Raw genomic sequence first — 15704 nt, forward strand, 5'->3', positions numbered from 1 at the left:
CCTCATTCCTTACCGGCCTTGTGTTTTCTTCTAAGTCCTCTTCCTCCTCTTCCTCTTTTTCAGAGTCACCAAAGAGGTCACACCCATCCTCCTCATCACTCACAAATGTCCTTCTCTGAAAAGCAACAACACAAGTCATTGTTATCTGTTACAGCCAGAAAAAGAAGGGCCAGCGGACTGAACTGAATTTGCTTACAAGAACATTTAACTAGTTTTCAGGGTATGATTTTTGGGGGGTAGGGATGACAGGGAAGGAAGTGTTCTAAGCCCCAAGTAATGCTGCATATTATCCCTGGGCCCAGCACGAACAGACAGGTCCTCCAATTAACTAAAGGGAAGAGAGATGACAAAAAAAATCTGATCATAAGGACAGTATCCTCACCATTACACATACCCCTCCTACCTCTGTTTCTACCTTCCAGCTTCCCTTCTGCTTCATCCCCTATCTACTTTGCCTTTTCTGTTTTATCTGTGACATTGTGCATTTCTGAAGGTTTAGACTTGAACTGCAAGTGGGCTTTACTTCATTTTTAAAGCATTCACCCACACCCCACCCCACCTCCAAACCAAGGGTCATTGGGTCCAAACATGCTGAGCACACAAACAAGATATCTGAAAGATGACACGATTCGTGTTTTAACCTAGACTTTGACCAGCTGTCCCTACAAAATCCTATCTATCTCCTCTCCCTTGCATCTCCATTGCGTACAGCACATAGATACATCGATTCCCAGGCCAGAAGGGACTACTGTGATTATCTAGTCTGGCCTCTAACGCAGGCCAAAGAACTTCTCCAAAGTAATTCCTAGAGCAGGTCTTTCAGAAAAGCACCCAATCTTGATTTAAACATCAGACAGCCTTTTGTTCCATTCCACAGTACTTGCCCTTACTGGCTTTTGATCGTCCTCACTTGGGTTTCCAAATTCATCATCTGATTCCTAGAATGCAAAAGCAATTTGATAAACAGACAATGCACACAGTCATGCTATGTGCCTAAGGTAGAACGCTTTAAAATTCCATGCCTGCAGCAGTTCTGACCACGAAAACAGCCTATTGCACCTATTCGGCTTGCTTTCCAGCAGTCTAATAACTAGGCACTACAGACCATGACTGATGCACAAGAGTTTTTAAGGCTTTGTTTCAGAAAAATGTTCAACATATTTTAATAGGAGTTTTAGTCTGGCTCAGAAGGAAAGCTCCAGTCTTATAAAATGCAGAAAGCAAAACTTTTTCAGGAGCAGAGAGTATGCTTCCACTAATTAGCACACAGCTGGTGCCTGTAATGTACACATTACAGACATAGCTTGTCAGATGCAAAAGATGTGATACAGTAAATGTATAAAACCACAAGTTATGGTTCACCATAATCAGTAGAGACAAGCAGGTTGACAGAGTAAGCAATGAATGGGGTTTCTGTTCATCTTGTCACCATACTGGGTCATTGCATATACCTGCAGCTCGTGGGAAGCCATGGGAAGATCTAACTTTCTGTCCTTTCAACAATAAGTGATTAGACTGAAAATACTTCAGCCAAATATGCATGGCTCAATATAGGCAGCAAAATTAGAACTACTGTCTCTTTATTGCTCTATTGAAAAGATTTTGTTTCAGGAAAAATTATCGCACAAGAACAGCAATGTAAAATACTTGCATCACAGATAAAACATACAATTTAAAAAAAAAAGATTTGACCCTTTAGTGATGTTGGAGTGGAAAACGTCATTCTAAATAATGAGGCCATCATACAATCACATAATCAAGAAGCCCAAGTGTTTATGCAAAAAATTATTTGTATCATCATAGCACCCAGGAGCTCCAGTCATGGACCAGAACCCCACTATGCTAGGTGTTGTACAAACAGAACAAAGATAGCCCCTGCCCCAACGAGCTTAGACAGTTATCTTCCCCTCTTACCTCTTCATCATTTTCTTCACTGTCAATTACACTCCCACGATCACTGTCTACTGACCCTTCTATTCAAAAATGACAAACAGAAAAGAGAGCTCAGTTCAGACAGCACAGTGACACATGCAGCTTTCCAGCCTTCAGAACACAGACATCTACCCTACAGCATCGTAAATGGAGAATTAAACACTGTGTAAAGGAGAGATTGGTTTGAAAAGCACAGGTTATGATAATCCCTCCATTCCATGCCCACAAACCTCAGATCTTGTAAGCACTGAGCACTCAGTCACATTAAGCTTGGCCAGTTCGCTGTAACATTAAGCTCTTAGCAGGTAGCTGATATGGTGCATGCACGCCCCCCCTTAGTACATCAGTCACCAAAATCACCAACACACAACATAATCCGTGCCATTCACTTCAACATGAGCCAAAGCAATAAGCCAGGAACTAGTTACCAACATAAATAAGGCCAATGCCCGCACAAACCTTCGCTAGAGAAATCCCCCAGCCCAACATCATCACGTTCCATGAACAGCTGGGAGCCAATTAAATAAGGTAAAGGCCTATCAATATAGAGATCCTGTAAAGAGACAAAGAGGGTTGGGTTTTGTTTATATCTCTATGCCATGGAGAAGACACTTTACAGTTCCTATTTCAAAACAATACCGCACTTTTTTTTTTCCCCCCTCTAAAGACCCCAACACTACGCAGACCATTAGTCCCAAAACAGTTTTCAGTTCCAAATCAGGTGCTGAATAATGCTTGTGAAGACTGGAAGAATACAAGTATTAGGTTGGAGTCCTGGGTCTAGAATTGATGGTTAGGGCTGTTATTCGCTGGTCCAATGGAGATCGTGTCTCTATCAATTAAACTGTCTTTGAACCCCATAAAGGGACTCAATAAAAAAAAAAGAGAGAGAGTTCACATTCATTAAGACCGCCTCCCCACACAAAACTGAATGTGCCCCCCTCCCAAACCCATCAATACGAACTACCCCTTGTATTTCAACATGCACCAGAAAACCCACAGAAAAGGGCACAGGGCCTTTTTCTATGTACTCTTTGCAAGTACATACAACTACTATCTGGTTGGCTCTAAGACATAAGAGCTAGTTACACAATTCCAGAGATAGCTCAGCAAGGGGCGCTGCTGCCCGCCACTTCAGCCCCAAACAATGGGCCCAATTCTGATGCAACTTGTATCAGTTTTACACCAGCATAACCAACGTGGCTGGTATTGCTCCCAGCTTGCACTGGTGTACATGAGATAAGATTCAAGCCCAGTGCTCCCCAAAGGCAGGTTTCTTTACCTTTGGCTCCAGTATTAGTTCTACCCTTTCATTAGTTTCTTCCTCTTCAGAGTCTGAATTGCCTGCTTTGATGTCCAGCTGCTCAAAAGCACTGTCCAGCACTTGCAACCCATAGTTCACGGCTTCCTGGATTTTAGGAATCAAATCTGCTTCTTTTTGCTCCCGGGTTTTCTCCTTTAAATAACAGAAACACCGTATTTCTGTTTAGTTTTAGCCAAAGTCATTTTCACTGTCAAACATAACTGCAGGAGGTTAGCTCCAAATCAGCATTGAGCCCACTCTCAATACAGCTACCTTCAAGATCCCTTGGTGGCATAGAGGTATGGTTTCCACCTCTGATGGTGGGTTCAACTATGTCATAGCAAAAAGAAAAGGAGGACTTGTGGCACCTTAGAGACTAACCAATTTATTAGAGCATAAGCTTTCGTGAGCTACAGCTCACTTCATCAGATGCATATCGTGGAAACTGCAGCAGACTTTATATATACACAGAGAATATGAACCAATACCTCCTCCCACCCCACTGTCCTGCTGGTAATAGCTTATCTAAAGTGATCATCAGGCGGGCCATTTCCAGCACAAATCCAGGTTTTCTCACCCTCCACCCCCCCACACAAATTCACTCTCCTGCTGGTGATAGCCCATCCAAAGTGACAACTCTTTACACAATGTGCATGACAATCAAGTTGGGCTATTTCCTGCACAAATCCAGGTTTTCCTCACATCCCCCCCACCCCCATACACACACAAACTCACTCTCCTGCTGGTAATAGCCAGTGTGTATGGGGGTGGGGGGGATGTGAGGAAAACCTGGATTTGTGCAGGAAATAGCCCAACTTGATTGTCATGCACATTGTGTAAAGAGTTGTCACTTTGGATGGGCTATCACCAGCAGGAGAGTGAATTTGTGTGGGGGGGTGGAGGGTGAGAAAACCTGGATTTGTGCTGGAAATGGCCCGCCTGATGATCACTTTAGATAAGCTATTACCAGCAGGACAGTGGGGTGGGAGGAGGTATTGGTTCATATTCTCTGTGTATATATAAAGTCTGCTGCAGTTTCCACGATATGCATCTGATGAAGTGAGCTGTAGCTCACGAAAGCTTATGCTCTAATAAATTGGTTAGTCTCTAAGGTGCCACAAGTCCTCCTTTTCTTTTTGCGAATACAGACTAACACGGCTGTTACTCTGAAATATGTCATAGCAGTGAGACTGAAAATTGCGGTCTCTCAACAGAGCTGTTTCACTGTAGTTAAAATGACAAACTACTTTGGTAAGCTTAAAACTGATGAAAAGATGTATTCGATTCTATCGCAGATTAAATTCCATTTTACCAACCCCAAAATACAAGAGATCTTTTAGCTTCCAAGTGCATTTAATTACCAAATGAAGAAAGGACTTCCTGGCTTTGCACCATTACAGGATTCCAGACACAATCCTGTGTCTAGTCACAACTCCAGGATTTGTGAAGAGTGTTTAGCCCCCTGCCTCTTTTGCTACAATTATGTGTTGCACTTAGAAAACTAGAATTTAAGCTTGGCTACTGGACACAAGACTCTGGGCTTGAAGTCACGATACACCAGTAGTCCTCAATAGTGCTCCTGAGTTTTTAGGGTTGTGAGACTCAAGTCATCCAACAGGTGGACTGGCAAGAGTAACGTAAACAAGATTCAGCCTCTAAGTTGCAAGTGCCTGGGAGTAAAAAAAAAAAAAAAAAAAAAACAAACTTGTGTCTTCTTCTATGTTTTCCACAGCTCCAAACACAGTGTCATCACTCGTAATAATATAAGTCATCTAACCTGTTCTGCTTTGTCTCCTACTTCAGCTTTGTGAATAGGTTCTTCCACTTCATCATCATATACTCTCTATGGATCCAAGAGAATTGATTCAAATTAATATAACGTTCTGCTGCAGATGATGAAAAAATCAGATACTGTCCACAAGGTATAGAAAAATTCATTAACATATTGAGACTCTATTCCCACTACTTTTCCAGGAAATAGACAAACACGATCATTTACATCTGAGAGATTCAGCATGATGCTATTTTAGAACTGTCTAATGCATTTATTTAAAAAACACATGTATTAATTTAGCATGATTAGAAGACTGGGCATTTTTTCTACAGTTTAGTTGAAAATATTTTGTACTCCTGTAGCACCTTTCATAGGTGAATTCCAAAACCATTTTATGAATAGGGTTGGGCATTTGGCTGTTCCAAAAATAACTGGTAAATTGACAGATCAAACATCACAAATGGTCAAATATTTTAAAGCACTAATTTATTAGAACAGTAACAAAAGAGTAAGACTTTATGGTCTCCAATAGGCTTAGCCTTATGCCTAATTACAAAAAAACAAGTTACTTAACTGATTTACTTTAACTCAGAAAAATGTAACACACAATAAGGTGAAGTTCTAAAAACAGGAATGATCATTATTACCTTTTTTTAAGCAATGTCAGCTTAGCGTTTAAATGTGAACTGATTCAAGACTAAACATTACAAAAAAAGAAAAGAAAAATTAAGTTAAATCTTCTCTCTGTGTTAGGAAAGGAATTTTAATGAAATTTTAATGAACTCATCCCGATGAGTCGAAAGAATAGTAAATATGGCAGGCGACCAGCTTGGCTTAACGGTGAAATCCTAGCGGATCTTAAACATAAAAAAGAAGCTTACAAGAAGTGGAAGGTTGGACATATGACCAGGGAAGAGTATAAAAATATTGCTCGGGCATGTAGGAATGAAATCAGGAGGGCCAAATCGCACCTGGAGCTGCAGCTAGCGAGAGATGTCAAGAGTAACAAGAAGGGTTTTTTCAGGTATGTTGGCAACAAGAAGAAAGCCAAGGAAAGTGTGGGCCCCTTACTGAATGAGGGAGGCAACCTAGTGACAGAGGATGTGGAAAAAGCTAATGTACTCAATGCTTTTTTTGCCTCTGTCTTCACTAACAAGGTCAGCTCCCAGACTGCTGCGCTGGGCATCACAACATGGGGAAGAGATGGCCAGCCCTCTGTGGAGATAGAGGTGGTTAGGGACTATTTAGAAAAGCTGGACGTGCACAAGTCCATGGGGCCGGACGAGTTGCATCCGAGAGTGCTGAAGGAATTGGCGGCTGTGATTGCAGAGCCATTGGCCATTATCTTTGAAAACTCGTGGCGAACCGGGGAAGTCCCGGATGACTGGAAAAAGGCTAATGTAGTGCCAATCTTTAAAAAAGGGAAGAAGGAGGATCCTGGGAACTACAGGCCAGTCAGCCTCACTTCAGTCCCTGGAAAAATCATGGAGCAGGTCCTCAAAGAATCAATCCTGAAGCACTTGCATGAAAGGAAAGTGATCAGGAACAGCCAGCATGGATTCACCAAGGGAAGGTCATGCCTGACTAATCTAATCGCCTTTTATGATGAGATTACTGGTTCTGTGGATGAAGGGAAAGCAGTGGATGTATTGTTTCTTGACTTTAGCAAAGCTTTTGACACGGTCTCCCACAGTATTCTTGTCAGCAAGTTAAGGAAGTATGGGCTGGATGAATGCACTATAAGGTGGGTAGAAAGCTGGCTAGATTGTCGGGCTCAACGGGTAGCGATCAATGGCTCCATGTCTAGTTGGCAGCCGGTATCAAGTGGAGTGCCCCAAGGGTCGGTCCTGGGGCCGGTTTTGTTCAATATCTTCATAAATGATCTGGAGGATGGTGTGGATTGCACTCTCAGCAAATTTGCAGATGATACTAAACTGGGAGGAGTGGTAGATACGCTGGAGGGGAGGGATAGGATACAGAAGGACCTACACAAATTGGAGGATTGGGCCAAAAGGAATCTGATGAGGTTCAATAAGGATAAGTGCAGGGTCCTGCACTTAGGATGGAAGAATCCAATACACCGCTACAGACTAGGGACCGAATGGCTAGGCAGTAGTTCTGCAGAAAAGGACCTAGGGGTGACAGTGGACAAGAAGCTGGATATGAGTCAGCAGCGTGCCCTGGTTGCCAAGAAGGTCAATGGCATTTTGGGATGTATAAGCAGGGGCATAGCGAGCAGATCAAGGGACGTGACCGTCCCCCTCTATTCGACATTGGTGAGGCCTCATCTGGAGTACTGTGTCCAGTTTTGGGCCCCACACTACAAGAAGGATGTGGATAAATTGGAGAGAGTCCAGCGAAGGGCAACAAAAATGATTAGGGGTCTGGAACATATGACTTATGAGGAGAGGCTGAGGGAGCTGGGATTGTTTAGCCTGCAGAAGAGAAGAATGAGGGGGGATTTGATAGCTGCTTTCAACTACCTGAAAGGGGGTTCCAAAGAGGATGGATCTAGACTGTTCTCAATGGTAGCAGATGACAGAACGAGGAGTAATGGTCTCAAGTTGCAGTGGGGGAGGTTTAGATTGGATATTAGGAAAAACTTTTTCACTAAGAGGGTGGTGAAACACTGGAATGCGTTACCTATGGAGGTGGTAGAATCTCCTTCCTTAGAGGTTTTTAAGGTCAGGCTTGACAAAGCCCTGGCTGGGATGATTTAACTGGGAATTGGTCCTGCTTCGAGCAGGGGGTTGGACTAGATGACCTTTAGGGGTCCCTTCCAACCCCGATATTCTATGATTCTATGAACCCTCCTCTCCCTCCCCCACTCTCTTCTGAATTAATTTTTGCACATTTGTGTAGTCATTTTAGACTGTAAATTCTTCAGGCAAAGACTGTCTTAACTTATTTAATGTGCGTTGTAAACCACCATGTGCACTGATGATGCAATCAAAAAGGTAGGCTGCTGCCTACATCAGGACACTTGCTGGAATACATGACCATGATCAAATAAGGGACGGTCAATTGACCAGCTTGCCAAACCTAGCTACGAACATCTGGTAAGACGTTAAACTGGTTCGCAGATTAGTAACTGAAGCACAGAAAAGGTTAGGCCAAAGGTCTTAGAAGCAGCCCCCGATTCAGAGTACTTCAATTTTTGGGCAACCAACTTGAGACAATTTGGACCACATTTTCAAATACACTGAGCACCCACAATATCATCTTTTAAATGTCTTACACAGCAGCATTATGATGCAGCACAACACAGCTAGGTATCACAGTATCTAAAGATGCCCAGGGCCTGATTCTCCACTGCTTTGTCCCTGTACAAAGGCCCTTACAGTAAAAAAGTATTTCTGCTTTATGTAAGCCAAGCACAATCTGAGTACAATGTTGATCAAGGCAAAATATCTGCCAGCGTGCAGAGCACTTCAGAATGCCTAAAGAAATTAAAGCGATTCATTGTTATAGCATTACTCACTTAGTAGTTAAGTGTGTAACGCCAACATTTTTCACATCCAACTTCTTACTGTACTGAAACACTGATGTTCACATCTGCGATCACCAATAGTGTCATTCCGTAACAGAAAATACAGTGTAAAGAAACCAGAACCACAAACTTGCCTAATATTTCTGGCATAATTTAGAGAAGTGACTTCTGAACAGACAAAATCATCAGAAACAATACATCACCCCACCAATAGTTACAGGGTTGCCAAACAAAAATGATCAAACAATAGAGATCTAGGAGAAATGCTCTCTATTTTAACATACTCCAAACTATATCACTTGCTTCTAAGCCTGTTAGATCCTGGTGCACTCACATTTTCAATGAACTGCGTGTTGGACAACATAAGAAAGTCACTGAAGACATTATGTAGGCGACAGTCTGTGGCTTTGGTTTCATGAATCAGTCCGTCTACTTGTTTTTTAATTTCATGCGTCCTGGAGATGGTCTGCTGGGAAAACTCTTGCAGAAAATGAAGAAGCTATTTACAAAACACATAAGAGAGTGGTGTTGAATTTCAGATAACTTTAGTCACAATAAAAAGGCCACAGCAATTCATTCAAGTGAATTAAAAACAGGAAAGTGACAAAAAAAATATTTTAGACTGGAGAACTCCTGACTCAAGTCACTAATACTCTAATTGTTCTTGTGACTTCCCCCCGCCCCACCCCATTATTTTTGTGGTTTATTTTTTGCAGTTCACACAGGGTCAGCTCATAAAATAAGAGTATTAAAATAGCAGAAACCACCACTGATTTGCTGAGGGGTTGGATTTAAAGTGGCATCACATCCCTCTCTTTTCACCATAGCATCCCCACCAGGCCCTAGTCACACTATGATTCCATGAGGACTCGATGTGACATGGGAAAGTGAGGGCAAACCCCAGGATGGCAGCTTTCCACAGCACCATCCTAGGTGTGCTGCCAACCTGAGAAATTTCTGAAGGTAATTAACGCTGAACCTGTTACTACTCGTACATGCACTGAACAGATAGGAGGGAGAGAAAGTCACAGAGGGGATTAGGAAAGAGGGGAAATGGGAAATTCTAGAGCTCTCAGGACATCTGTGGGTTGCCCATCCCCCATTCACAGGGAAAGTGGCCCTCAGTGTGGAGAGCAAGATCAGTTTCATTTTCTGTTTGTACTTCTGGAAAGGGGAGGGATTCACCAGCTCTTGGGAACTAGCACCCGAGTGCCATGTTTGGGTTTCCAGACTGCAGAGGGGGGTCCATATATTCAAGAATCCGCACAGCACAGGAGAAACACACCCCTCATTAGAGGCAGCTGCCCAAAGAGCCCCACTGCCAGCTTGCATATGACCTCCCCTTCCCCCCGATCCATGAGCCTACCCCTACTTTTGCAGCTAGCTTTGGGGAACACAGCTGGCTCAGCCCTTGGGCCCTGCCCCCACCACAAGCACCCCACTGCTCCCAACTGCCAAGACCCTCTTGACTGCACCCGCTAAAGGGGGATACAGGCTGCCTGAGGACCCTGGCCCCCACAGGGGGCCAGTAAGAAGCAGGCTTGGCCCCCATCGGTGAGCAATGAGAAACACCTGGGGAACGCCCCCCTGGTGCAGCTGCAGCATGGGGAGAGGGAAGTGGGTGCCTGGAGAGGCTAAGGAGGGTCCAGAGGCTGAAAGCAAGTCCACCTGGGGAATCACCTCCCCCACAACCTCTCATTACCCCCCCAGCTCCCTTCACCTCCCCCTGCCAGCCCCTTCACCAGCCATCCCACCATCTCCTCCATCTCTCCCATAGCTCCCTTCCCCTCTCCCTCACCAGCCATCCCTTCACTCCCAGCCTCCCATAGCTCCCTTCACCACCCCTGCCAGACCCCCACCAGTCCCCATAGCTCCCTTCACCTCTCCCTCACCAGCCACCCCCTGCCAGCCCCCCACTTTCTCCCATAGCTCCCTTCACCTCTCCCTCACCAGCCACCCCCTGCCAGCCCCCCACCTTCTCCCATAGCTCCCTTCACCTCTCGCTAGCCAGCCACCCCCTTCGCCCCCACCTCCCCTATAGCCCCCTTCATCAGCCACCCGCTTCACCTCAACCTACCAGCCCCCCGCCTCCCCTCACCAGTCACCTCCCTTAACCCCCGCCGCCAGCCCCCCGGGAGCCGCGCCCATGGCCCCGAGCCGCCGCCGCCGCCGCCCAACGCTCACCCCGGCGTCCGCGGCCAGCGACCAGCTCTGGCTGCCCTTGCGGATCTCGTCCAGGGCCCAGGCCCGCTCCCAGACCGGGTCCGCGCGCTCCATGGTGGAGCCCGGGCAGCGCCTGCGCCCTGCCCCTGTCAGCCCGTCCGGCTGGCCGTCAGCTGAGCCCGATCACGTGACCCGCCCGCCACGGGACCCCGCTGCGTCCGGATACTGGACGGAAGCGCTTCAACTCAGCCCCGCCCCCAGGGTCACTAATCCCGCCCCTTCCCCCGCCGGGCTCACTGATCCGCCTCCCTCGTCACTGGCCCCGCCCCCGCCGGGCTCACTGCAGCCATCCTGCCGTCCCCTCCCACAGGGGCTTATCCACCCCAGACCCTCCAGCTAGGACTGATTCTCCCCCTCCCCCGCCAAGGGATCATCTCCCCCCCCACATCGGGGATTACTGACACCTTGCAGACTACCGGGCTTGATCCACCCCCTGCATTCACCTCCCACCTGGGATCACTCACCTGGGCTCTTTCACCTGGCACATCCCAGCCCCTTAGGGTTGCCAACTTTCTAGTCACACAAAACCGAGCACCCTAGCCCCGCCCCTTCCCTGAGGCTCCACCCCCCCACTTACTGCATTCTCCCTCCCTCCCTTTCACTGGGCTGGGGCAGGGGGTTGGGGTGCAGGAGGGGTGAGGGCTCTAACCGGGGTGGGTCTAGAAATGTCAGGTTCAGGGTGTGGGAGGGGGCTCCAGGCTGGGGCAGGCATTTGGGGTGCGGGAGGGGATGAGGGCTTCAGCTGCGGGTGCAGGCTCTAGGGTGGGGCTGGGGATGAGGGGTTTGGTGCAGGAGGGTGCTCTGGGTTTGGGGGGGCTCAGGTCTGGGGCAGGGGCTCAGCGTTGGGGCGTGGGCTTACATCAGGTGGCTCCCGGTCAGCGGCGCAGCAAGGGGGCTAAGGCAAGTTGTCTGCCTGTCCTAGCACCGCACTGCTTGTGCCCCAGAACCAGCCATCAGGTCTGGGTCCTAGGCAGGGGGGCCAGGAGGCTCCATGTGCCACTGTTGCCTGCAGGCCCCGCCCCCCAGCTCCCATTGGCTGGTTCCCAGCCAACAGGCGTGCAGAGCCAGTGCTCAGGGCAGGGGCAGGGTGCAGAGCCCTGTCCTCCCCCCCGCAGGAGCCGACCTGCTGGCCTTTTCTGGGGCGCAGTGCAGTGCAGTGCCAGCCAGTACGGGTAGGGACTAGCCTGCCTTAGTGCCGCAGCACTGCAGACTGGACTTTTAACGGCCCTGTCAGCGGTGCTGACCGAAGCCGCTAGGGTCCCTTTTCGACCAGGTTTTCCGGTTGAAAACCGGACACCTGGTCACCCTACAGCCCCTCCAGGGCTCTCTCATCCCGCTAGAGGGACACAAGGACCGCAGGGAGGCCAGGCACCAGGTGGGTGTTCAGGCGGATTCAGCAGCTAGAGGTTTGTTAATGGCAGGGGGAGCCAGAGCCCTGTTTAGCAGGGAAATACACAAAATCCTAGAGGTCAGGTCTGTTTGGTGTCCTGCAGTCCGTCGTCCCCACCTTACCCCCAGGCCAGGATGGTCCTCTACAGCATACAGTATGCATGGCCTATCCCCAAACCCCCTGAAGTCACAGGAAAGAAAGACTCCCATTGATCCTCATGGCCTTCGCATCAGTCAATAGCTGACAGCTGCACTAGACTCATGTCCTGTATGATCCAGCCAGTGGGTTGGGATCTTTAACACACATTGAACAAGGTGATCCCATTTCATTCCAGGACTCCAAGCCTGGCAACACTTCTACATTAGCCAACAGTATACCCATGTCCCGCCACTTAGTAATCTACTGGGCTTCCTTACAGCTTTGAGCTCTGAGAGACTGAGCGGACTCAGCATGGAGATTCTTGGCTGTTTTGCCTGCCACAGAATTGCAAGTATTTAGAAAACAACTAGTAGAAGTGCTCAGTACCTAAACTAGAATTAGGGCCAGAGGTTCCTAAACACTCAGCTCCCATTTAGGCACCAAAATTAATGGCCGATCTGTAAAATGACAGGTTAAAAAAAAAACTTCAAATCCAGACTCCAGCGAGAAACTGTTGAATTGGAATTCATTTGCAAATTGGATACAATTAACTTAGGCTTGAATAGAGACTGGGAGTGGCTAAGTCATTATGCAAGGTAACCTATTTCCCCTTGTTTTTTCCTACCCACCCCCCCCCCCAACGTTCTTGTTAAACCCTGGATTTGTGCTGGAAATGGCCCAACTTGATTATCATACACATTGTAAGGAGAGTGGTCACTTTAGATAAGCTATTACCAGCAGGAGAGTGGGGTGGGGGGAGGTATTTTTTCATGCTTTGTGTGTATATAAAAAGATCTGCTACACTTTCCACAGTATGCATCCGATGAAGTGAGCTGTAGCTCACGAAAGCTTATGCTCAAATAAATTGGTTAGTCTCTAAGGTGCCACAAGTACTCCTTTTCTTTTTCAGATCTGTAAAGTAGCTCAGCATACTGAACTCCTTTGAAAATCTGGCTTAGGTGTGCTGGCTGTTGTATTAATTTAGATGGAATAAAGGGGCCCAAAGCATCAAAGGTCTTTACATTACCCAAAACTGTCCACCATTAAATAAACAAGTTTCAGGGTTTGGTATACATGGCAAATGCACTTTGAAAAATTTTTTTAACCTTTTCTTACAGATACAGAAAAGAAGGATAAACAGTTAAAGCATTTGGAATATAAAGTACTACATAAAGGCTTTCGTTTTAACGACATCCCTTGTTCCCTTTCCATTTAGCTGGAGAAAAATTTTATACAGAAAATTTCCTTATTTGATAGTCTTTTAGGTGGTAAAAACTGTCCTTCATGGGAATTGAGAAGAAGTTAGTTGAGAGGGACTGGAGCTGCTGTTGTTAATGTCTGATCCTGCTTCCTTTAAGATGAACCCACACAAAAGGGGAGAGGAAAGAACAGCAAAGACAGAAATGCAGCTTCTGACTCTGGTGTTGACTCTCACTGCTGGAGAAACGTGGGACACAGCACACCGTCTTATCACCGCTCCAAGACCTGGCAAACTTGTACCAGCAGCAGGCTGTTTAGGGCATAGCTTTTAGTTGCCTCTTTCTGGTCACAGGCTCACAGCAGTGTTGCAATGTGTACAGTCTTGGCCAGCTAAGCCAGACTCTTACTAGACAGAAGGGAAAAGGACACACTGGAGGAAGCATGCGTGTATAGATAATGTCTCACATCCCTGCTGGTGTTCAGGATTTAGCCAGGATTTAGTGGAGGTGATGGTGTCACCTGGGTCCCTCTCTCTGGCCCAGTGTGGTCAGGACATCTCTCACGATCAGGATGAAGACAGTCCAGGGTCCCACGAGACAGTGGGGGTGGCAACCATAAAGTGATGCTCAGTTCCTCCCCTTTTGTCTTTCAGTCAGCCAGGCTCATGGTAGCCAGCCTGCCCCCCAGAGCCTTTCTTGTAAGACCCCAAAGGGAGTGACAGGTAGATTAGGCCATCCCCTGATTACTTTGTCCATCGGTTAGGCCTAATTTCTGATACGCCAATTTTGGTTCATTGACTTCTGGTCTCACGCTATTCTTGTTTGCTAGGCATGATCTTAACACAGTCCTTGAATTATACCAGTAAAACCCTTTCTGTTTAAATTAATTCAGTCTTTCTGACTCCTTCATACAGCTTTTCTTAAATGATTTTATATAACTGGTCAGTGTGACAACTTATGAACTTTCAATCACTTTTTACAGTTGAGCTTACAACAAAGGTAAATTTGTAGGCCCAATTACCACAGCATGGCCCTCCCAACCCAGAACAAACCCTCCCCAGGACCAAGCACTCGGAGAGAAAAAACACACTTGGCTAAGTGGCAGTGTCCACACTCTCCCTTGCACAGGTGCACGTCTGTTTAAGGTTGCCTAGTTTCTACACACAGAAAACTGAATGCCCTCTGTCCCGCCTCTCCTCCGCCACCCCGCCCCTTCCCTTAGGCCCCACCCCATCTCCAAAGCGCCCCCCCTTTACTCCATCCCCCCTCCCTCTGTCACTCACTCTCCCCACCCTGGCTCAGGGGGTTGGGGTGCGGAAGGGGTGAGGGCTCCGGCTGGGGGTGTAGGCTCCAGGGTGTGGCCAAAAATGAGGAGTTCAGGGTGCAAGAGAAGGATTCAGATTGAGGCAGTGGATTGGGATGCAGGAGGGGGTGAGGGCTCCAGTTTGGGGTGCAGGCTCTAGGATGGGGCCAGGGGGCTCCAGGCTGGGACTGAGGGGTTCAGAGGTGAGAGGGAGATCAGGGTTGGGGCAGGGGTTTGGGAGGGGGGCAGGCTCCGGGCGGTGCTTTCCTCAGGTGGTTCCCAGAAGCAGTGTCATGTCCCCACTCTGGTTCTTATGTGGAGGCGCGGCCAGGCAGCTCTGCACACTGCCCCGTCAGTATGCGCCACCCCCACAGCTCCCACTGGCAGGGAGCCTGTCTTAGCCCTGCTACGCCGCTGACCGGATTTTTAATGGCCCGGTCAGCAGTGCTGACCGGAGCAGACAGGGTCCCTTTTTAACTGGGTGTTCCAGTCAAAAATTGGACACCTGGCAACCCTATATCTTTTTCCAGAGATGTTGACTCTTTTCCTTAACATGCCTTGCTGCTTAGCCTGTGTGCTGTACCTCTATTTGATTAACCCAATCCTGCAGTTCCTGGACAGCAAGCATTTGAATAACTAGGGAGAATGATCAAGGAAACACTCAGGGCCCTTGAAATGCATGTTTGAAATCCTATGCCATACAAGAGACAAGATTCCAGTGCAGCAGGAGAAGGTCCATGAGCTAGTTATGGTGGTGGGTATGCTGCACAACACTGTGCATCAATGGAACATGGTGCCTAGATATGAAGACGTTCAGTGCCATATAAATATTATTACTAATACATTAAATGGCCCAAATCCTCAAGTCCTTGCTCAGCTTTTACACAGTCCTTTAATCGGGGAAAACTCCCATTGATTTCACAATAATGCTTTGTGCAAACAAGAATGTAAA

The 15704-nt window shown here is 47.3% G+C and overlaps 1 protein-coding gene across 3 annotated transcripts in view; it reads right to left on the reverse strand.

Annotated features, from left to right (window-relative positions):
* WASHC2C (WASH complex subunit 2C) overlaps positions 1 to 10843 on the reverse strand; it is a 53763-nt gene extending 42920 nt beyond the window's left edge. The window contains exons 1-8 of one of the 3 annotated variants that reach the window (XM_084635582.1): positions 10684 to 10843; positions 8834 to 8998; positions 5013 to 5078; positions 3215 to 3388; positions 2392 to 2485; positions 1915 to 1973; positions 885 to 938; positions 14 to 115 (exon numbers count right to left, since the gene is read on the reverse strand). In XM_084635582.1, coding sequence (XP_084491708.1) covers positions 14 to 115; positions 885 to 938; positions 1915 to 1973; positions 2392 to 2485; positions 3215 to 3388; positions 5013 to 5078; positions 8834 to 8998; positions 10684 to 10776 — 807 coding nt within the window. In that variant the 5' untranslated portion in view covers positions 10777 to 10843. The remainder of the gene's footprint in view (positions 1 to 13; positions 116 to 884; positions 939 to 1914; positions 1974 to 2391; positions 2486 to 3214; positions 3389 to 5012; positions 5079 to 8833; positions 8999 to 10683) is intronic. The other 2 variants (XM_084635581.1, XM_084635580.1) reach the window with 2 other exon arrangements.
* Positions 10844 to 15704: the final 4861 nt, after the last annotated feature.

The sequence above is a fragment of the Lepidochelys olivacea genome (genome assembly GCF_965140295.1).
Source record: "Lepidochelys olivacea isolate rLepOli2 genome assembly, chromosome: 7".
In the NCBI taxonomy this organism is placed as follows: domain Eukaryota; kingdom Metazoa; phylum Chordata; order Testudines; family Cheloniidae; genus Lepidochelys; species Lepidochelys olivacea.